At 36.5% G+C, this 19,240-nt stretch overlaps 2 protein-coding genes across 3 annotated transcripts in view; both read right to left on the reverse strand.

Annotated features, from left to right (window-relative positions):
• ADAM18 (ADAM metallopeptidase domain 18) overlaps positions 1–11,926 on the reverse strand; it is a 50,920-nt gene extending 38,994 nt beyond the window's left edge. Inside the window, exons 1-8 of one of the 2 annotated variants that reach the window (XM_032468690.1) lie at positions 11,872–11,926; positions 11,540–11,764; positions 10,865–10,941; positions 4,660–4,715; positions 2,271–2,349; positions 1,845–1,921; positions 678–855; positions 284–349 (exon numbers count right to left, since the gene is read on the reverse strand). In XM_032468690.1, coding sequence (XP_032324581.1) covers positions 284–349; positions 678–855; positions 1,845–1,921; positions 2,271–2,349; positions 4,660–4,715; positions 10,865–10,941; positions 11,540–11,594 — 588 coding nt within the window. In that variant the 5' untranslated portion in view covers positions 11,595–11,764; positions 11,872–11,926. Of the gene's footprint in view, positions 1–283; positions 350–677; positions 856–1,844; positions 1,922–2,270; positions 2,350–4,659; positions 4,716–10,864; positions 10,942–11,539; positions 11,774–11,871 lie in introns of those variants that run through there. The other variant, XM_032468691.1, reaches the window with a different exon arrangement.
• Positions 11,927–13,288: 1,362 nt separating this feature from the next.
• LOC102518756 (A disintegrin and metallopeptidase domain 3) overlaps positions 13,289–19,240 on the reverse strand; it is a 59,049-nt gene continuing 53,097 nt past the window's right edge. The window contains exons 19-21 of the mRNA XM_032468689.1: positions 18,707–18,872; positions 16,456–16,506; positions 13,289–13,852 (exon numbers count right to left, since the gene is read on the reverse strand). Coding sequence (XP_032324580.1) covers positions 16,458–16,506; positions 18,707–18,872 — 215 coding nt within the window. The 3' untranslated portion in view covers positions 13,289–13,852; positions 16,456–16,457. The remainder of the gene's footprint in view (positions 13,853–16,455; positions 16,507–18,706; positions 18,873–19,240) is intronic.

Consider the following 19,240-nt stretch of genomic DNA (forward strand, 5'->3'; position numbering starts at 1 on the left):
ATGTACGTGTATATCACATCTTCACATTGTACAATTTAATACACAATCTTATTTATCAATTATTCCTGGGGATAAAGGGGCAGGTAAGTGGGTGGTGCAGGGCATTCCAGGCTAGTTTGGGATCCTAGTCATGTCTAAGTGACACTTAAAATAAAATATTTTTATTTGTAAATAATGAGAAAATTCCATTATATCTTTGAAATTAAGGAAAATTATCATTATGTTTAAAAAAGAGGAGAGAAGGAGGGAGGGAGGAAGGGAAGAAGGGGAAAGTTTGACTTACCAAAGCTTTTTCCACTATAATGTGCATTTCTAGATACTGGGGTAATAGTTTTGAAAGCATTTTTTCCTGAAAAACAAAGTTTATCAAATGTTAACATGTTTCAAACATATTAAGCACAGAGAGTGACATGTAAAGAGGGCAAAAAGGCCTTCATGAGGTCTTAAATATAAAAATTGTTACATAATACATCATATAACAATAAGCATGAAATACATTGTTGCATATTTTCTGTACATTTTAGATGGACTATGGATGTTTTATTTATCAGTATAGAAAAAAAGATATGCCAAATTTTATATTTCTACTCAACAGGTAAGTAGTTTCTTTTCATGATTAACACAGTTCTCTACAGAAGTAATTTTATAGTGTGTCATAAAATCATATTGTCTGTTACCTGTGAGCTTAAGTGAATTTTATAGGGCTGGTCTTTCTGCCAAATATTGCTGTAATTTTCTGCTAACATTGGCATATCTGGATTGTCATTTTTCACTTGATAAATTATGTGTTCAAATCTTGCTGAAGATTCCAGTGGCTCAATTCCATAGGTGATATTTTCAAACTGAAGGAATCCCCTGAACATTGAGAAGGCAGTGATATAAAAATCTTGCAAATGATCCCATCAGACCTATAATCTAAAATGTTGTGAGAAGTGAGAAATCAAACCAGGGAACATGCTTTAAACCCAGTCTCTTTTCCTACATTTTTTTCCCCAGCCTACCAATAGTAACTGAGTAACCGCATTTGCTTTAGTTTTATTCACAGATTAAAGAGCTAAATATACTGAAAAGTATTTTGTATTTTCTGTGAAGTAGTCACTCATTCAAGATGTATTCATTAAGGCCAAGTATTTGCTGGGAACCAAGATATCTGTTGAGAATTCTGAGAATAAAAAGTCCCTCTTCTTACAGAGGTTGGAATAAGGGAAAAATCAGAGAATGTCAGTTTTTGGAGTTGACATGAGTAAATTCTGGAAATCAGGCAACCAAAAGCAAAAGGAAGTTAGGCAGAGTCTTTTGGCTCTGCTCTGGACCTGTCTTCCTCTCATAAACTTGCCACCTTCTTCCCGCCGCTGTCCATGATGAAAATCACTAATTGCTGCCCTTTTACCCCTTCGGCACCTTCTCCACTAGTCGCTTTACCTCTGATACTACGTGACCTAAACATACAGTATGTGCTTATTTAAGTAACTAACCAACGTCACTTCCCATAACTATCCGAGATCACTGATAGATAATACAATAATACTGTGTAGGGAGATGTTCTTACGGAATTTGGGGGAGGGAGGTTGTTTGGTTTTGTTTTGTTTTGAACTGAATCTATCTCCTTCTGCTCAATAACGTGAAAATATCTCCAGTCAGAATTCCCCGGAGTGATTTCACTTGAATGGGCACCGGTAGGGTCCATTTACTAGTATTAATATAAAAAAGTAAGGCCATCATGGCCAAAACGTTCAGATGTGAATTCTACATAAATATCCCATATCTGTGTCTTGTAGCTACTAAGTCCATTTTAAAGCACTTCCTAAGTTTTCATGCATGAATATCCCCTAAGATGCTGTTACCTGAGTCCAGAGCAGATGCTGAGTGTCACAGCTGAACTTGGAAAATTGGCAACATATCCTTGGTAATGGCAGTGCATCTGGAAAGCAGGACCAAGACAAATCAGTAAATTATTTATGCATAAAGATGTATTGGCAAACATTACAGAATATTCAAAACATTAAAATGGTTGAAAATAATAAGGTTCTGTATCATACAAATTTGTTAATGCAAAGATTCAAGGAAAATAAGTATCTGACTACTCTCTTTACTTTGTACCAGCTAGGTGCCCATGAGTATTGTCTCAGTCTGGGTTTCATCTCTATCATATATAGAATATGGAATAATGCTGTATATAACTACCAGCACAGAACACACATATCCCAGTGGTAATACTACGTCCACTTCAATAAACATGATAATAAATGTCTAAGACATCTGAGCCTTACCTTAAAATACGAAGACTCAGAATACAGAGATCCAGTTTCGTTATATGTATAAACCAAAAAGTTCTGGGATAAGAATAAGCTAAGAAAAACAAAAATAAAAAATGATTTGAGTCATGATTTTATGAGGAATATAAACATGAAAATAAGAAAGTAAAATATATAGGACTCATGTAATAATATTCTTTAATTAGAGTAATTTTAGTGTGCCATAACAGTGTAAATTAATAGAACTGATGTATCAGACAGTTTTGGCTTTCTTGCCACTGGAATAGACTCTAAATCCTCCAGTTCAGATATTTGTGTGTGCCTGCATATGTCTTCATTCAACAGAATTTACCGAGTGCCAACTGTCTTTACAGCAGTAAAGAAAAGACAGACCCATTGGGCTTTATGACGATGAGAGACCCACGCTGCTAATGCTTTAGATGATGATAAGTAAGGCCTGTGGCTGAGGGAGGCTGGTTGCACAATGTAGATAGGATGGCATGGAAATCGACTATTAAAGACCTGAAAACAAGCTCCATCGATCTGCACGGAAATATTATTCCAGACAGGGAAAGGAGAAAGTGCAAATGCCCTGAGGCAGAAATATGTTGTGTCTATACAATGACCTCCGAGTGGCAATGTGCCGGGATGGAGTGTGGAGTGAAGACAAGAGACAGTCGTTAAGAGACAGTGTCCCAGAGATGATAAGCCATTGGGAGATTTTGAGCAGACAGATGACAGGGTCAGACCCACATTTTAATAGAAGCAGACTGAATGCTGTACTGGGAACCATCTGTAGGATAAATGAGCAGAAGCAGAGAGATCATCCAGGCTTTAACAGTCATCCAGGCAAGACAAGATGGTAGCTTGAACTAGGATTGTGGCAGTGGTGAAATTCTGGATGCATTTTTAAGATAGACTGCATGTGAGTTAATAATCCACTGGATATGGGGAAAAAACAAAAGAAAAAAAAAATGTCAAGAATGACCCTACCATTTTTGTTCCAAGAAACTGAAAGAGTAGAGGTGCCATTTACTGAAATAATTGTGGGAAAGACAAATTTTGGAAAAGGATCAGAAGTACATTTTAGACACATTAAATATGAGAGTTCTAGTAAATGCTTGGTTATCAAATAAGTCAAATGAATATGGTGCTCACTGGAGAGGAATAAAGTAGAGATATAAGTTTGAGAGTAATCAGTACATAAATGGTATTAAAGCCATAGGAGTAGATAAAATAACCAGGTGATTGAGTACAGCTAGGGGAAAAAAAAAAAAAAAACAAGATTTAAGACTAATACTACAGAGTCCTCTAAGATTGGAGAGAGGAAGAGGAATCTAGAAAACAAGCAAAACAGGATCTGAGAAAGAGTGAGCACAGTGGTAAGAGTTAAGCCAGAAGTCTGTGCTATTCTGGAAGCCAAATGAAGAAACTATTATATGGGGGAAACACTATTTGGCTATACAAAATGCTGTGAATTGATCAAGAAAAATGAAGAGTGAAAAGTAACTGACATTCAGAAACATGAGGACCATGGATGATCTTATCAAAAAACATTTTCATGGAATGGTAGAGACATTAAAAACCAATATGAATTTAACAATCACGAAGCCAACAAAAATAGTCATAAATAGTGAAGAGAATTTTCTCCAGTCTTGTTCAATTACAAAGATGTAGGCGTACAAAATGCAGTTGTTTTAAATACATATTTTCAAAGGTGTAGGTAGAGATGAGGCTGTTTGGTTCTATTTATATAATATGTTGAGAAAACACAAATTAAGAGACAGAAACTAGACAGGTTGTAGCCTTGGAGCAGTGATGGTAACAGGGATTAAACGTGAAAATAGTATGATGGACCTTATGTGGGGAATGAAATGTTATAAAACTGATTTATGGTAGATAATTGTAATATAGTATTAAAGTTATTAAAAGGTATTGAATTATACACTTGAGAGAGTTATATATATATATTGTATATATTTATATATATAATTATATATATAATGTACCAAATAAAGTTGTTAAAAATAAAATACATATGTAACACCTCCATACAAAGTATGCCACTAGTAGAATTGTCTACCAGTAACTAATGTGTACATATGTTTGATATCACACTGGATATACTTGATATATAACTTGTAGTTCTTGGGTTCAATAGTTTTATACTCAAAGATTTATCTCAAGAATAAGCTTCAAACATGAAGCTTATTTCTTAATCTGAAAATAGCAAGCTGGAAAATAAAACTGCAAAGTTCTCATACATCTAATATTCAAGACCTAATGAATCCTAAACTGAAAATTTGACTAAACAACCCACATTTCACTGCACTCTCAAATTTAAATATTGTACAAAAACATTTAAAAAGTAAATTCTAAGCTTTAAGGGGAAATCATCTCTTACTGTTTTCTGAGATGCAGAGTATATGGTTTTTTATCGATTGTAATGATGTAAGTCACCTAAGATAAAGCAAATAAATAAAGAAGATTTAGTAAATCAGAAATATATAAAGTAAAAGTATTTTGCACTCAAGTCAAAAAAGATTCACCTGATCCATTAAAAAAAAGGAATATATTCTTCATAATTTATTGTTCTAAATAGTAAAATTTTTTAATGTTTCTAATAAATTCAGGATGAGGGTGATACATTTAATGTAGGGATGGCTTCTGAAGAAAATAGATTAAAACTATATTTTTAAAAATATAATTTTACCATTTATCAATTCTGTATTTTAATTGTTTATATTTAGAAAAAAATATATTCACTTTAGTCACAGTGAATGAGATGGTTGTAGGCTTACATTCTACACCAAATATAATGAAACAATAAAACATTTCTAAATACATACATACGTGCTAACAAACACTAGAGCCACTTTGCAAGGCTTAACATATACACTGTGAGGAAAAAAGACGTGAGAGAATGAAGCTAGCAAGGAACCGGGGGCTGCAGGAATTGCAGCTGAGATACCCCAGGGACTGACTAAGTTATCACGGTCCTCATCATGTGAGGATGCCCAGGAACAGGAGGTGCCTCACAGGATCCTTACAGAGTGAGGGAGCAGGCTAGTTCCACAAAGGAAGTCAGGTACCATCCCTAGCTAATTCACAGTCTATCCTCCAGACAAGCCAATTTCAAGGAAGAACACTGATTTTAAGCTGGAGCCAAGTCTGTGAGCTGGCGAGAGGGCAGTGGTGCTTGTGGCTTGTGCCTGTGACGGACTCCAACGACCAGATGCCTCCGAACCTGAAGCAAACCATATCCCTGTTGTTCCATACAATTACTGTAATGTCCTCCAGCACAGTCCATGCATCACCTCAGACTAAGGGCAAAACAGAGGCAGAAGGAAATCCAATAAAATAATTTCCTTCTGAGAAAACTGTAAACTGTGTAAGACAGGACCTGAAAATCATTTAATATCCTTAGAGAAGTGAGAGTGTGTATTATACCAAGTAGATTTAGGTGTAATGGAATAATCTTTCTAAAAATGTCTCACACTTCATGAGGTAGTAAGTGCTTATTATATGCCTAGCCCTATCCTAAGCACTTGACATTTTAAAAAAAATTTTATCATCATAACAACCATAATTTTCATTTTGAGAAAAAAGAGATGAAGTAATTCTCTCAAGATAACGTATCTAAGGAGTGTTAGAGCTTGACAGAGAGGTCATGTGCTTCCACACTACATTATGCTGCTAACACATGAAGACCAGATAGTTCTTACTGAAGGAAGAATAATGTGTATTAAATAAACCAATTATCGATAATACAGATGAAAATGTAATTGTTGATTTTAAGTAAATCATTATCCTGAATAAGAGCTTAGATATGTCAGAAGCATGAAGTAGTGAGGTTGAACATTAAAGCTATGAAAGTTTCTGGGGATTAAGTACAAAATGATTTTCAAGGTGGAAGATCTGCAAGAATATATAAGAAACAAGCTATTTCCAGAACTTTCAACATCAGCTAATAAGAATGTCAGGAGGCAAAAATAAAGATAACAAGGTTGAAGCGACAGTTTAGACACAGTACTTACAAATTGCCTAGAAATGGAGATTTCAGTCCCATTTCATGTTCTCACCATGAGTCATGTAGAAAATTGAAAACAAAAAAAACTGACAAAAAAGTAAAAGATCTAGGATTGTCAGTCATCCAAATTCTAAGGGAGAACAAAGTTGAAGTAATTACATTACCAAATTTCAACATTTTCCATAAACCTACTGTAAACAAGTCAGCATGTCATTGGCAAAGAAATAGACACACTAACCAATGAAACAGAAAAGAGAATCCAGAAAGTGACCAACAAAATTATAATCAACTGATTCTTTTTCAAAGGTGTAAAGACTTCAATGTAGAAATAATAGTCATTTTCACTGATGGTGCTGGGAATTGGCTGTCCATATGCAAAATGATGAGGTAACACAGACCTCAGACCTTCTACAAAAAATAACTGAAAAAGCAGCATAGACCTAAATGTAATATGCAAAACTATAAAACTTCTAGAGTAAAGCATAGGAGGAAACCTATGGGGACTTAGTGTTGGTGGTAAGTTTTGGGATATGACATAAAAATTACAATCCATCCAGGAAAGAAAATAACAAGTTGTACTTTATTTAATTTAAAATCTTTCGTTCTAAGAAAGACAATGTTAAGACAATGAAAAAAAAAAAACTGTAGACTGAAAAACTATTTGTAAGCTACATATTTGATAAGAGACTTGTATCCAGAATACACAAAGAACTTATAAAACCCCAAAACAGCGTAAAAGATCCTAACAGGCATCTTACCAGAGAAGATATACAGATGAAAAATAAACATGTGAAAACATGCCCAACATTATTTTTATTAGGGAAATGCAAATTAAAGCCTCCATAAGGTACTAATATACAACTAATGGAATGGCTAAAATTTTAAAACCTCACATAACCAAATGCTGGTGAGGATGTGGATGAATAGGAACTCTCATTCACTGAGGGTGGAAAAGCAAAATGTACAACCACTTTGGAAGACAATTTGACAATTTCTTATAAAGCTAAATATAATCTTAACTTACAATTCAAGAATCATTCTCTTGGGTATTTATTCAACTGATTTGAAACTTATGTCTACAAAAACCTACATAAGAATGTTAATAGCAGCTTTATTCATAACTACCACAAACTAAAACAACCAAGATGTCCTTCAATAGGAAAATAAACAAACTATGTTACATCTATACAATCGAATACTATTAAACAATAGAAAGCATGAATTACCGAAACATGAAACCAACATAGATAAATTTTAAACTCGTATTGCTAATAGGAAAGAAGCCAGTCTGCAAAGGCTATGTTCTATATGATTCCAACTATATGACATTCTAGAAAAGGCAACACCCTACAGACTAAACAAATTGGTTGCCAGGGTCTGGACAGAAAGTGGGTAGGAGGGTTGAAGCACAGGGGATTCTTTAGGGAAGTGAAACTTCTGCATGATTCTGTAATGCTGGATATATAAAATCATTTATTTGTAAAAACCTACAAACCTGTGTATGACTGAACTTTAATGTATGCCAATTTTTAAAAATCCTTTAGAGGGTCAGTATCCCACAGTGAAGGGCAGATTATGGCAAAAGAATCAAACTTTATTACACATGTATGATACACCATCAATGAAGAGCATAGGGGACAAATGTTCTGACATAAGTAATTTTGGAAATAAGTGGAGAAGTGTAAGACTGAAGACAAAGTCTACACAGCACTATTCTAGTTGGTAAAGTTTTTTTTTTCCCACCAGGATATGGGTTAAAAATTCTGAGACTACTATACATCTATACCAGGATTTAGAAAAAGTATTAAATGGATGATGGACGATGGGAGCCGGATTTCTCATTATTTGTCACATAGGCACCTTCTGCCAAGCACACATCAAAGTGACAGGAAAGAATTCTAAAATCATAAATTATCTTCAACAAATTCAGCCAAATTAAAGATACTTCTCTTAATATAGTAATGCAGTGAGTTTAACACTGACAGATATAATATGAATGAATCATAAAAGGATGAACTTTGGCAAGAAGAAAAGTGAACTGAGAAGGAAGGACCACATGCAAGAAGCAGTGATGATCAGTGACACCAGTTCCATCCCTGCTAGAACAGGAAAACTGGGACTCATGTGCCCTTTGGCAGCAAACAACTAGAAAACTAGACACAATGAATGAAACATGCTTTTAGAGACTAGAAAATAGGCAGTACTAGGTTATGATCACAGAGAGAAGAGCTAAAGATGAGGTGTGCACTACAACTGTCCTGGCTTCTTGTCTCCATGAACTTCCTAGGCTGTACCAAGAAGGAGGGAATATTAAGTTATTTGTATGTAGAGTAGAATTTTATGGGGATGAGTGTAAGAGTTTTCAATTGCTGCATAACAGATTATTGCAAACATAGTGGCTTAAAACAATACGTATTTACAGTCCTGCAGCTTCTGTGGATCAGGAGTCCATGTGTGACATGGCTGCTTAACACCCTATCTACATCTATGGGCAAACCACCCACACTGAAAATCAATAAGAAAACACAGGCGTTAAATAACACATTAGAGCAAATGGACTTAACTGATATATAAAGAGCATTCCAAGTGAAAGCAGCAGAAGACACATTCTTTTCAAGTGCACATGGGACATTCTCCAGAACAGATCACACACTGGGCCACAATCAAGCCTTGGTAAATTTAAGAAAACTGAAATCATATCAAGCATCTTTTCCGACCACAGTGCTATGAAACTAGATATTAACTACAAGAATAAAATTGCAAAAAAAACAAACGTGGAGGTTAAATCATATGCCAATCAGATAACCAATGGATTGCTGAGGAAATCAAAAAAGAAATCAGGAAATACCTAGAGGCAAATGTAAGTGAAAACACAACGATCCAAAACCTCTGGGACCCAGCAAAAGCAGTTCTAAGAGCAAAGTTTATAGAGATACAAGCTTGCCCCAGGAAATAAGAAAAATCTCAAATAAACAACCTAACCCTACACCTAAAGGAACTTGAGAAAGGAGAACAAACAAAACGCCATAGTTAGTAGGAAAGAAATCAAAGATTAGAGCAGAAAAAAATGAAGTAGAGACTAAAGAAACAACAAAAGATCAATGAAACTGAAAGCTTGTTCTTTGAAAAGATAAACAAAATTGATAAACTTCTTGTCAGATTCATTAAGAAAAAAATGGTAGAAGGCCCAAATCAATAAAATCAAAAATGAAAAAGGAGAAGTTACAACTGACACCACAAGAAATACCGTCATAAGAGACCATTATGAACAACTATACGCTAATAAATTGGACAACCTGGAAGAAATGGACATATTGTTAGAAAGGTACAATCTCCCACGACTGAGCCAGGAAGAAATAGAAAATGTGAACACAACAATTATCAGTAATGAAATATATACCAATTTCAAAGCATGTGGAGGGGTACAGCACACTTCACGTCTTGCAAAGTTGCTACAGGCTTTGTGACAGGCAAGCCGAAGTAAACAACTTAAAATTTAAAGTGATCATGCAAGATACATACAAACAGAAGTAAATCAGAAAAAAAAAAAAAAACCACAATAAACTTTTATGTAAATAATTTTTCAACAGAAGGTAGTTTACTTATAAGGGAAGTGGAGTCATCATTGAAAGATTGGATTCCATGTCCTGAAACTTGTAACTTTGATTACCTTAACTTCACATTTGTAATTCTCTTTCTTGTATATATATCATATTTTAGAGGGTTAATGTGAGAATTAGAGTAGTATATGAAAATATAACTTTTCTAAAGGAAATTATTGTGATTTTCAAGTATAATTTCACATACATTTAATTTTTATTATAATTGTTCAGTAGAACATAATATTGATAGGTTCCGATACTGTATGTCAAAATAGAGTTAATATTCTTTTTCTTAATTTACTCATTTCAAAAATTATTCCTTCAACCTGAAAACATTTTCTCAGAGTGTCCATATATTGACCACAACACTTTAACCCCATGAAAATCTAAACCCTGTATTGTGACTTCTAGTTTGTAATATAAAACATTATAATTATCCCAATTTGAAGTATTTTAATCAAGAAAATATTTCAGATGGAGTGTCTTCAATTTCATCAATTTTTAATAGCAGCTATGCATTTACAGCTTTTTTCCAGTTAATATCTATTTATTAAAAACACTCCTCATAATCAGACAAATGTGACATTTTTGTTTTTCCTTTTCTTTTTTCTTTGGCCATTACTTCTATTAAATCTGATGCTACTGGGTCAAAATTTGCTGCTCTAAACATTGCTCAAGAACATTTTCCTTGTCACTTGAAGTGACCATTAACAGTATTTTTTATAAATGGCAGGACATTGTTATGCTTATTTAATATTGATTTGCTGTCTATCAGTATGATTCCTAAAAAGTGTTTAATTCTTGAAAATTGTGAGCATTAAGTCAGAAGAGAAGGAGAGACGAAGGGAAGGGCACAGGAGTTAGGAGTGAAAATATTTTGCTTTGCAAGTGACTACAGATCAGTGTGATCTAATTCAATACAAAGGTAAATAAAAATAGTCTTAAACTTAATTATTAAACTAATAATGTTGATTTACCTGCTTCTCTGAATCTTCACTCTCATTTGACCTTATCTTCTGTGGAACAGTGACATACAGGAATAGTCTCTCCACATCTATAGAAAGAAAATGGGATTTTTCGTTTTGTTTTCTTTGCAACTACAGTCCACTCAGTCAAGCACGGGTTCTTAAGCTTGAGTTCAGGATGGGGTCTTAAAGTGTAAGTAAACTTATTTATGGGCGTCCACCCTACTTCCTGGTCCGCAGATTTCCATAGATTTTCAATGGCATACTAAAAGTGGTTAAGATACAAACAAAGGAACAAAAATTTGACACTGCAATTCTATAGGACCATTCCGTTCGTTTCCGGAACCACGCTGGGGCCTGTTCTCGAATAAATCGAGGGCAATATCGAACCCCTTAAATCCTTGGGACACAGAGGTGGTCGCCCAGAAAGACCCGCTGCTGAGACGCTGGACATTTGATGCAGAGTGGGTTCCCTGACTAACATGCTCTGTTCCCTGCCTGCCCTGATCCGGGCCAGGGAGGGGCTGGGGTGGCTGGAAAGACACGGAGGAAGACACCAGCAGAGAATCCATCCGAGAAAGGGGCGGGAGGGGTCCCAGAGCTAGAAGAAATTGCTCGCCAGTAAGAGCCCAGCCCTGCTTAGAGGCCAAAGAAGGGAGAAGGAAATCAAGGCTCCCGCGATCTCACCCAGGTGGGCGTGCAGCCCTCCAAGCTCAGCAAGCAGTGCCAGGAGCAGGAACATGGCTGGGCCGGGGCCCCGGAAGCGGCTGAGGCTGGAGACCGTTGGGCGCCGCTGGGGCTCGCGGGCAGGAGTCCTCGGGAGCGGAGCGCGGCCGCGGGGCCCTGGGGTGAGGACTGCGGTTGCTTTCAGCCAGTGGGGGCTCACCCTCAGGGATCCTTAGTTGCTGGGCGCTCAGGGCAGGGAAAAGAACAGCAAACAAAAGCGTTAAGTCTTTGTGCACAGCTGGGTTGTGGTGACTAAGTTGACATCGTTCAAAACCATCAGAAGTGAGACACACCACGTAAGCGTTGCTTTCCGGGTGAGGTTCCTGGTACTTTAGTTTCTCCATGTTAGTTTTCTGACATATTTTATTTATTCTGGTGGAGCGAAAAAGAGGAAAATGGAAATATTAACTATTTTACAAGAAATTTTCTACTTAATTCGTGCTATTAGTGGCATCATGTTTTTTAAAGTCTTTGCAAATGAGGAAAAATAAAGAATATTGAACTTGATCCCGGATAAGGCAGTGAAAAACACTATTCGTCAATATATGCCTATTCTTCAATGTTAAGACTATAATCTGCTGAGCAAAGGGAAAGGTTTTTTAAAATAAACCTAAGTGTGTTTTGTTAAGTCACTGTTAGAGCCGTAGAAAGGAAGGTGTAGAAATGGGAAGGGCAGCAGGAGAAACTGAGAGGAAAAGTGGCATCACTGCAAAGAGCACACCAATGTCTGACTTCCCTGATGTTAATCTTAAAACTGCATGTGCCTAAAGCCTACCTCCACTTCTACCTACCACTCACCCAGACCTTCCCATATTCCAGGACACTCTACAGCAAGGAGGTACAGATCCAACAGGTGCAAAAATAAGCTCTGGTCGGCACCTGCTGGGTAGTAGTACACCTGGGACGCTAGTCCTGAAAAATCATCATTAAAAGAAGGCAGAGATCGTAATGGCTTAAAACTAGTTAGTGGCCATGAGGATGAGGGAAAGCTACGGGAGAATCACCCCAATGTGTTATTTTTACCTCATAGTGCACCCACTTAAAGCAATTAACTGAAGGACTTTCACTATATTCCCAACACGTGCAACCCTTACCAGAGTCAATTTCAGTTCTCTCATCTCAAAACTATGTCCTCCACCCTTTACCTTTTCCAACACTCCACCCAGGCTTCTCATCCCCGCCTGCACTCCCAGCACTAAACAGCCACTAACCCTAGTCTCTCTAGATGTCCCTGTTCTGGATATTTCATACAAATGCACACTACATGTCTTCTGTGACTGGTCTTATTCACGGAGCATAATGCTTTCAAGGTTCATCCATGCTGCAGCAGTGTCAGTGCTTCATTCCCCTCTGGGGTTGGATAATAGCCCATTGCATGGAGAGCCCACGATTTGTTTATCCACTCGTCAGTTACTGAACATTCGCAGGAGGGTACTCTTGGCCTTTGTGATGAGCTACTCCCACTGCTGATGCAAGAGCATCTTTGTTTACATAGATGGAGACTCTGTGGGTCCTGATTAGACTCCAGATCAGATGATGGTTCCTAATCCACCAATAATGCTTTGAGGTGTGCAGGACACCCATCTCAGTAAGAGGGAGATGAAGAGAGGGGGCACTGAAGCAAGAAAATGTCACCCAGGAAAGCTCGGCTTCAGGGAAGAAGGAGCAGCGAGTCCGACTTCCTTCAAAGGACAAAGAAATATTCCACATGTCAATTTCCAAGAGGCCAAGGAAGCATCACCTGGAGACAGAACAGTTATTTGTGACCAGGAGCTCAGTCTGAGCACCTCCTTGAGGACAGAACGGATGCAGTGACTCTCTCAGGGCTCTGGGCTAGCCTCACCTAGCAGCACCTCCTCTCCACATTCCGAAGCTTGGGATGCACAGGGCCCGAGGGTCACGAGCTATCGGAGAGGCGCAGACTGAAGGCGTCCTCTCTGAGATGGGAGCAATTAGCAGGGCCGTGGGCACCTGAGGGCAGGCAGCAGCAGGAGTGGAATGTTTTCAGTTTGGGGTGTAACAGCCTCCTGGCTTCAGAAGAGGCCAACTTGCTGATTTCCTACCAGATGATCATGGTGGGAGAAGAAACAAGACGCAAGCCGGCGTGCTTTCACTCACAGGGTTTATTTTGGTTTCTGAAATTGAAAGCTTTAAGGCATCACGAAAGGAGAGAAGAGCAGATTTTTCTTCATTATTGAACCAGGTCAGTTAATGGTGAATTTCCTGGTAGTATATTTTCTCCAAACTGTGGCTTTTGACATTATTGTTCACTCACTGTCACAAAAGAAATATAGTAAAATAGAAATGCTATGTTTTAATTGTTAGAAAAAGCTATTTAACATTACTACACTACAGGTGTATCAACTAATTAGTACAATAAGACAGTTCATACTATCACAGTCTATGCCTGTGCTCCACAGAATTTGAAACCTAAGTTTTTGTTTGTTCTGATTTTTCCCTGAATCGTTCATGATAGTCACACTGAAAGGAAATGCTATAAACTGGTTTTTATGTATATTTCGTTTACAGCCTCCCTGTTTTGCATGAGTGAAAGGAAATCACGAACAAGGAAACAGAGAGGAAAAAAACAGTAAGATAAGGAGAAGTAAATAGTACTATTATCTTGTCTCTTTCTGTCTACAGAGGAAGAGAACTTCCAAGAGACTTCTGTGCATTTCCAACAGGTGTCCCACATACACACGTTCAAAACCACACACATTCTTCACTCCCCTCCACTTCACTACTCCGTGACCACCCTGGTTCTCACCTGCTGTACAGCACAGCATTCGTATAGGGTGTCCTTATCCACTGTGTCAGAAATGGGTAAGCCTAACCCAAGTGCATGCATCCAGTCACCGATCTATCATGTCTACAGCTCTGACGTCCCTCAGAACTTGGTTGTTCTTTCCCTCTTATCCAGCCCTGCCCTCATCACACTTCCTGTGTGCTCCTTGTCACTAGTCTCCAGTTCTCACTGAATCCAACTGAACTTCCTCCTCATTTACCCCTGTGAAATGTGTAAAAGGCGAACCATATTGTGCTAAATCCCTCCCTGACCACTTCAAAAACTACTGTAACTATGTTAACTATGTTCATATTAGTAACTATGTTCCTATTCATATCCGAGAAAATTTAAACTCCTTATCACAGCATATCAGACACTTGCCTTGGCCATGATCACTTGTGCAGATTTTCTCTTTCAACATCCATAAACTGTAAAATGAATTTTTAAATATATTAAGAGCACAAATGTAGAAACAGAAAGGTCTGCTTTACACTGCAGCCTCGCCATCTTCCTGCTTCCTAGCAATACACATCATTTAAGCACGTTTTTCTGCACTCTACTTCCAAACCATCAAGTCATTGTGTTGATTCACCTTCAAAATTTGTTCCTAAGATCATCTGTACTAACCCTGGTCTGGGGTAACATCCTTTCTCTCCTGGATTATTGCAGTCGCTTCTCCATTACCTGCTTTCTCCACATCTACTCCTGCCATCATAAAGAATATTTTTAACAAACCAGCCTTCTCCAATCTTTTCTATATACTTAATCACCTTTTAATACATATATAGTCAACTGATAAGATATGTTTATTTATTACTCATGGACTGAAACCCTAACCTACTGTGTCAAATTCTTCAGGCAAGAACTTAATATAAACATAAAGTACTACTGGCAGGAGAAGGCTATGGGAAGAAAATGTAAAAGAAAGCAAGATATTGAATTGATGACTTAAGATCTGGGAAGAATTGGGGTCATGGCATGGCCGGCATACTGGTCTAGGAGAATGACTGAAACTGAGTGGAGGTGAGGTGTTCACAGGAGGACACCCAGCACGATGATGAGACTATGAAGGACATGAGAAGAAGACAGCCAAGTGCCAAAATCTCCACCTGAGACGTGGGCCTTTAATAGAGTTGTCAAAGAAGAGGCAGAGGATGATCTAGGCAGAAACAAGACTATTTTACATTGAGGGTAACAGCTATAAATATTTTCTTTGGCAGCAGATACTGAAACAGATCAACGATCCATTACTTATCCTCAACCAAAGTCAGATATGGCACATAAGTAAAGGGATGAACTCTGGATGTCAGCTTGGATCAATTCCTGATTTTTTCCTTTACCTACAGTGATATGTCTAATATGTCAAATATCATAATTTTTTACACATATATGAGTTAGAAATTTGAACATTATACACAGAAGCCTACTTTATCCCTTCTCATAGTAAAGAACTGTTCTTCTGCCTTGGAGGGTGAGTACATTTAGCATTTTGCTTGGCATCTCCTAGGTCCTCAATAAATGTAAATCCCCTTCCCAGTCCCCAGTCATACATCAGAAAATATGTGTCAAAATTGTGGCGTTATTAAGAGTTTAAACCCTGGAGTGTGACTCTCAAACTCTAACTGAAGTTCTATACACATGGGGAAGTTTTAAAATTCTTTATGTCTGTTTCCTCATTTCTAAAATAAGAAGAGCAATAAGCAGGGAGTCAGCAGGAAGACATATAAGTGTTGGGAGACAATTTGTGTAAATCTATCAATTAGAACCTTAAATCTACCAATTAAATGCATGATTGCTCAAATATTTTAAGAATGTTTTTAAAATTTCTTTAAAGCCATGTTTATTACAAAAATATTGGTTAATAAAACTGTAGCTAATGTAAGTTAACATTAAATGGTTCTACATAAGTATTAAATAAAATTAACATCAAATGCTTTGTTTTTGTCTTTGTTTTCATGTATAATACTCACAAACAGAAATCAGAATAATGAAATATGGGAATAATAGCTTTCTTATACTGAGGTATTGTTAAAAATATTTTTTAAACTGTTTAATCAATTATATTATTTTGTCAATAATTTTATTCCTTTACCTTTAACTGTAAGACTGGGTGCTGTTACTACTGCTGTCTTCTGATACAGATCTGTATACAAGAAAGAGTTATTTTTTTAAGGTTAGAAGACATTCTAATCTTAAAGTCAAGAAAATAAAAAAGCCAAATTTATACTAATTACTAATTAATATGTACCAATATTCACTTTGCTTCCTATATCCCACCTCAGGGATCGCATGGTCTAGTGTTTGGAATTTTTCTAATGTTAGGCTACCTTTTAAATATGTTAAGCAGTTTTAAAATTTCAAACTAAAATTTCATCTGTTACTTTTCTCAATTTTGTCTACATGGAAGACAGGATGAAATATTAAAGTATCTATGATAATGCTTCTCCAACGTTAAACAGATAACTTAATGTAAATTCTTAAATGATCCTATCTCCAATTATCATATTTCTATGTAGATCACTCATTATTCCACTTTTATTAATGAGGTCCTTAATGGGGCCTCTCTGTCTGTCAGCTATGTTTTGTTACATTCTGTGGTATGTTTGCAGCCTCCATCTGTCTTTGGCTTGTATGCACACACAGTTCCGGTTCAAGAGGAATGCCCTGGTAAAGGCTCCTACCAAACAGCTACAATTCTTGGCCACAGATGATAAGATCAGGTTTGAACACCTAACTCAGGCTTAGAAACCCAGACAGAACACTGGCTGAATTTAGCTACACCTGCACAGCTACTTCCTTCCGTGTCTTGAGAATATAAACTAAGAGATATTGGCTGTGGACAGATGACTGGTATTTTTATTTGAACATGAAACTAGACAGGGCTGAGCTAAGTACCCTGGACCATGTGCAGGCAGAGCAGTCATTTTGGAGAGAATGGACGTAGACAATAAGATGATGCCAATCATAAGCCTTTGGGTGATGGAGAGAATGACCTCGGTCCTGACCACCCGGTTCATCACCATGCTTTTGTGTTTCAGCTCTATGTCATTTCTGGCCCTTGCAGCCCTGAAACCATTTACTGTTGCTCGAAACTACTGTCATGACCAGATTTTGTTATTTATGATCAATAATCTCTTACTATAGCATCTCTTCCAAAAGTCAGGTTTACTTTTTGAAATTATTCAGATTTTTCCAAGATGTCTTAAGTAAGAGCACAGGAAGACTTATGAAACATGCAGAATACTACTCTGAATTTAACTGGCTGCTGCTCATTTATTGATAAATAAAATTAACTACCTTGGGAAACAAAGGAGTTGATGGAAACTTTGTATCATTTTATTTTATCTCTGTCTACACAAATGAGAAACAAAAAGATTTGCTTTAGAAAGAAGAAACAAGATCCACATATTTACCCTTATTTCTGCATTCTCGTTTTCCTAAATGTTCCCTAAGCAAATCGTGGCTTGCATTACAGTAAAGAAAAAAATGAAGTAAGTCAAACAGAGAAAGACAAAGTATGATCCCACTTGTATATGGAACCTAAAAATAAAAACTTTTTACAAAAGCTCATAGATACAGAGAACAGCCTTGGGGTTGCCAGAGGTTTTGGGTGAGGGATGAGAAAAATGGGTGAAGGGGGTCAAAAAGATACAAACTTCAACTTAATAAATAACTCATGGGGATGTAATTTACAGCATGGTGACTGTCATTAATAATAATGTATCGTATATTGGCAACTTGCTAAAAGAGTACATCTTAAAAGTCGTCATCAGAAGAAAATCAAATTGTTCTAGCTATGTATGGTGACAGATGTTAACCAGGCTTATTGTGGTGATCATTTTGCAATAGTCTGAAGTCAGGGAGTATGATTTCCTCCAGCTCTGTTCTCAAGACTGTTTTGGCTATCTGGGGTCTTTTGTGTTTCCCTACAAATTTTAAAATTTTTGTTCTACTTCTGTAAAAAATGCCATTGGTAATTTGATGGGGATTTCACTGAATCTATAGATTTCCTTGAGTAGTCCATTTTATCAATTCCGATTCATCTAATCCAGGAACACAGTGTATCTTTCCATCTGCTTGTGCCATCTTCAATTTCCCTCATCAGCATTTTATAGTTTTCAGATTTAGATCCTTTGTCTCCTTAGGTAGGTTTATTGCTAGGTATTTTATTCTTTTTGATGCAATGGTAAATGGGATGATAACATAATTTCTCTCATGCTATTTCATTGTTAGTGTATAGAAATGCAACAAGAATGCCTACTTATAATATTCTGAATGAAATTTGAATTTTCCTGATAAAGTATTTTTTAATATGAAATATAAAAAATAATGAGTTTACTTACCCTCCACTTACTGTACCCTCTCTGTTCCAAAATATCTTCATTTTATTCCATTTAAAAGCAATAATGGCAATTAAAATGAGGAAAGGTAAGAAAACGTAGAAACTGATCAAGAGGCCATTTTTTCGAGAAGCACCACGTCGTTTTACCAGAAAGTCTGCACTTCTATCTGAAAACATAAGGGTACTTTTTAAGTTTTTCAAAAATGATACTCAAATCATGTTAGTAATCTGAATTATAAAAATTTGAAATTCAAATAATATAGTCATAGAAAGACTAAACTTAAAAGTGTTTTCCAATATTCTGTGACAACGCACCAAAGTGCATGACATATTCATGTCAAATGTATATACATAAAATTTATTTTTAGTCCTTATGTGTATATTTAATATTTATTTATGTGCTACATTCTAATGTATTTTATTCCATCATATTCTCTTTTATGAACTGCTACTTAGAACACAGTAAATTGCTATTATTATCTAATAGGCTCTTCCATTTTTAAAATATAGCAAAAAAATTTTTTTAATTATTTAA

The sequence above is a fragment of the Camelus ferus genome, chromosome 26, assembly GCF_009834535.1.
Source record: "Camelus ferus isolate YT-003-E chromosome 26, BCGSAC_Cfer_1.0, whole genome shotgun sequence".
Taxonomy (NCBI): domain Eukaryota; kingdom Metazoa; phylum Chordata; class Mammalia; order Artiodactyla; family Camelidae; genus Camelus; species Camelus ferus.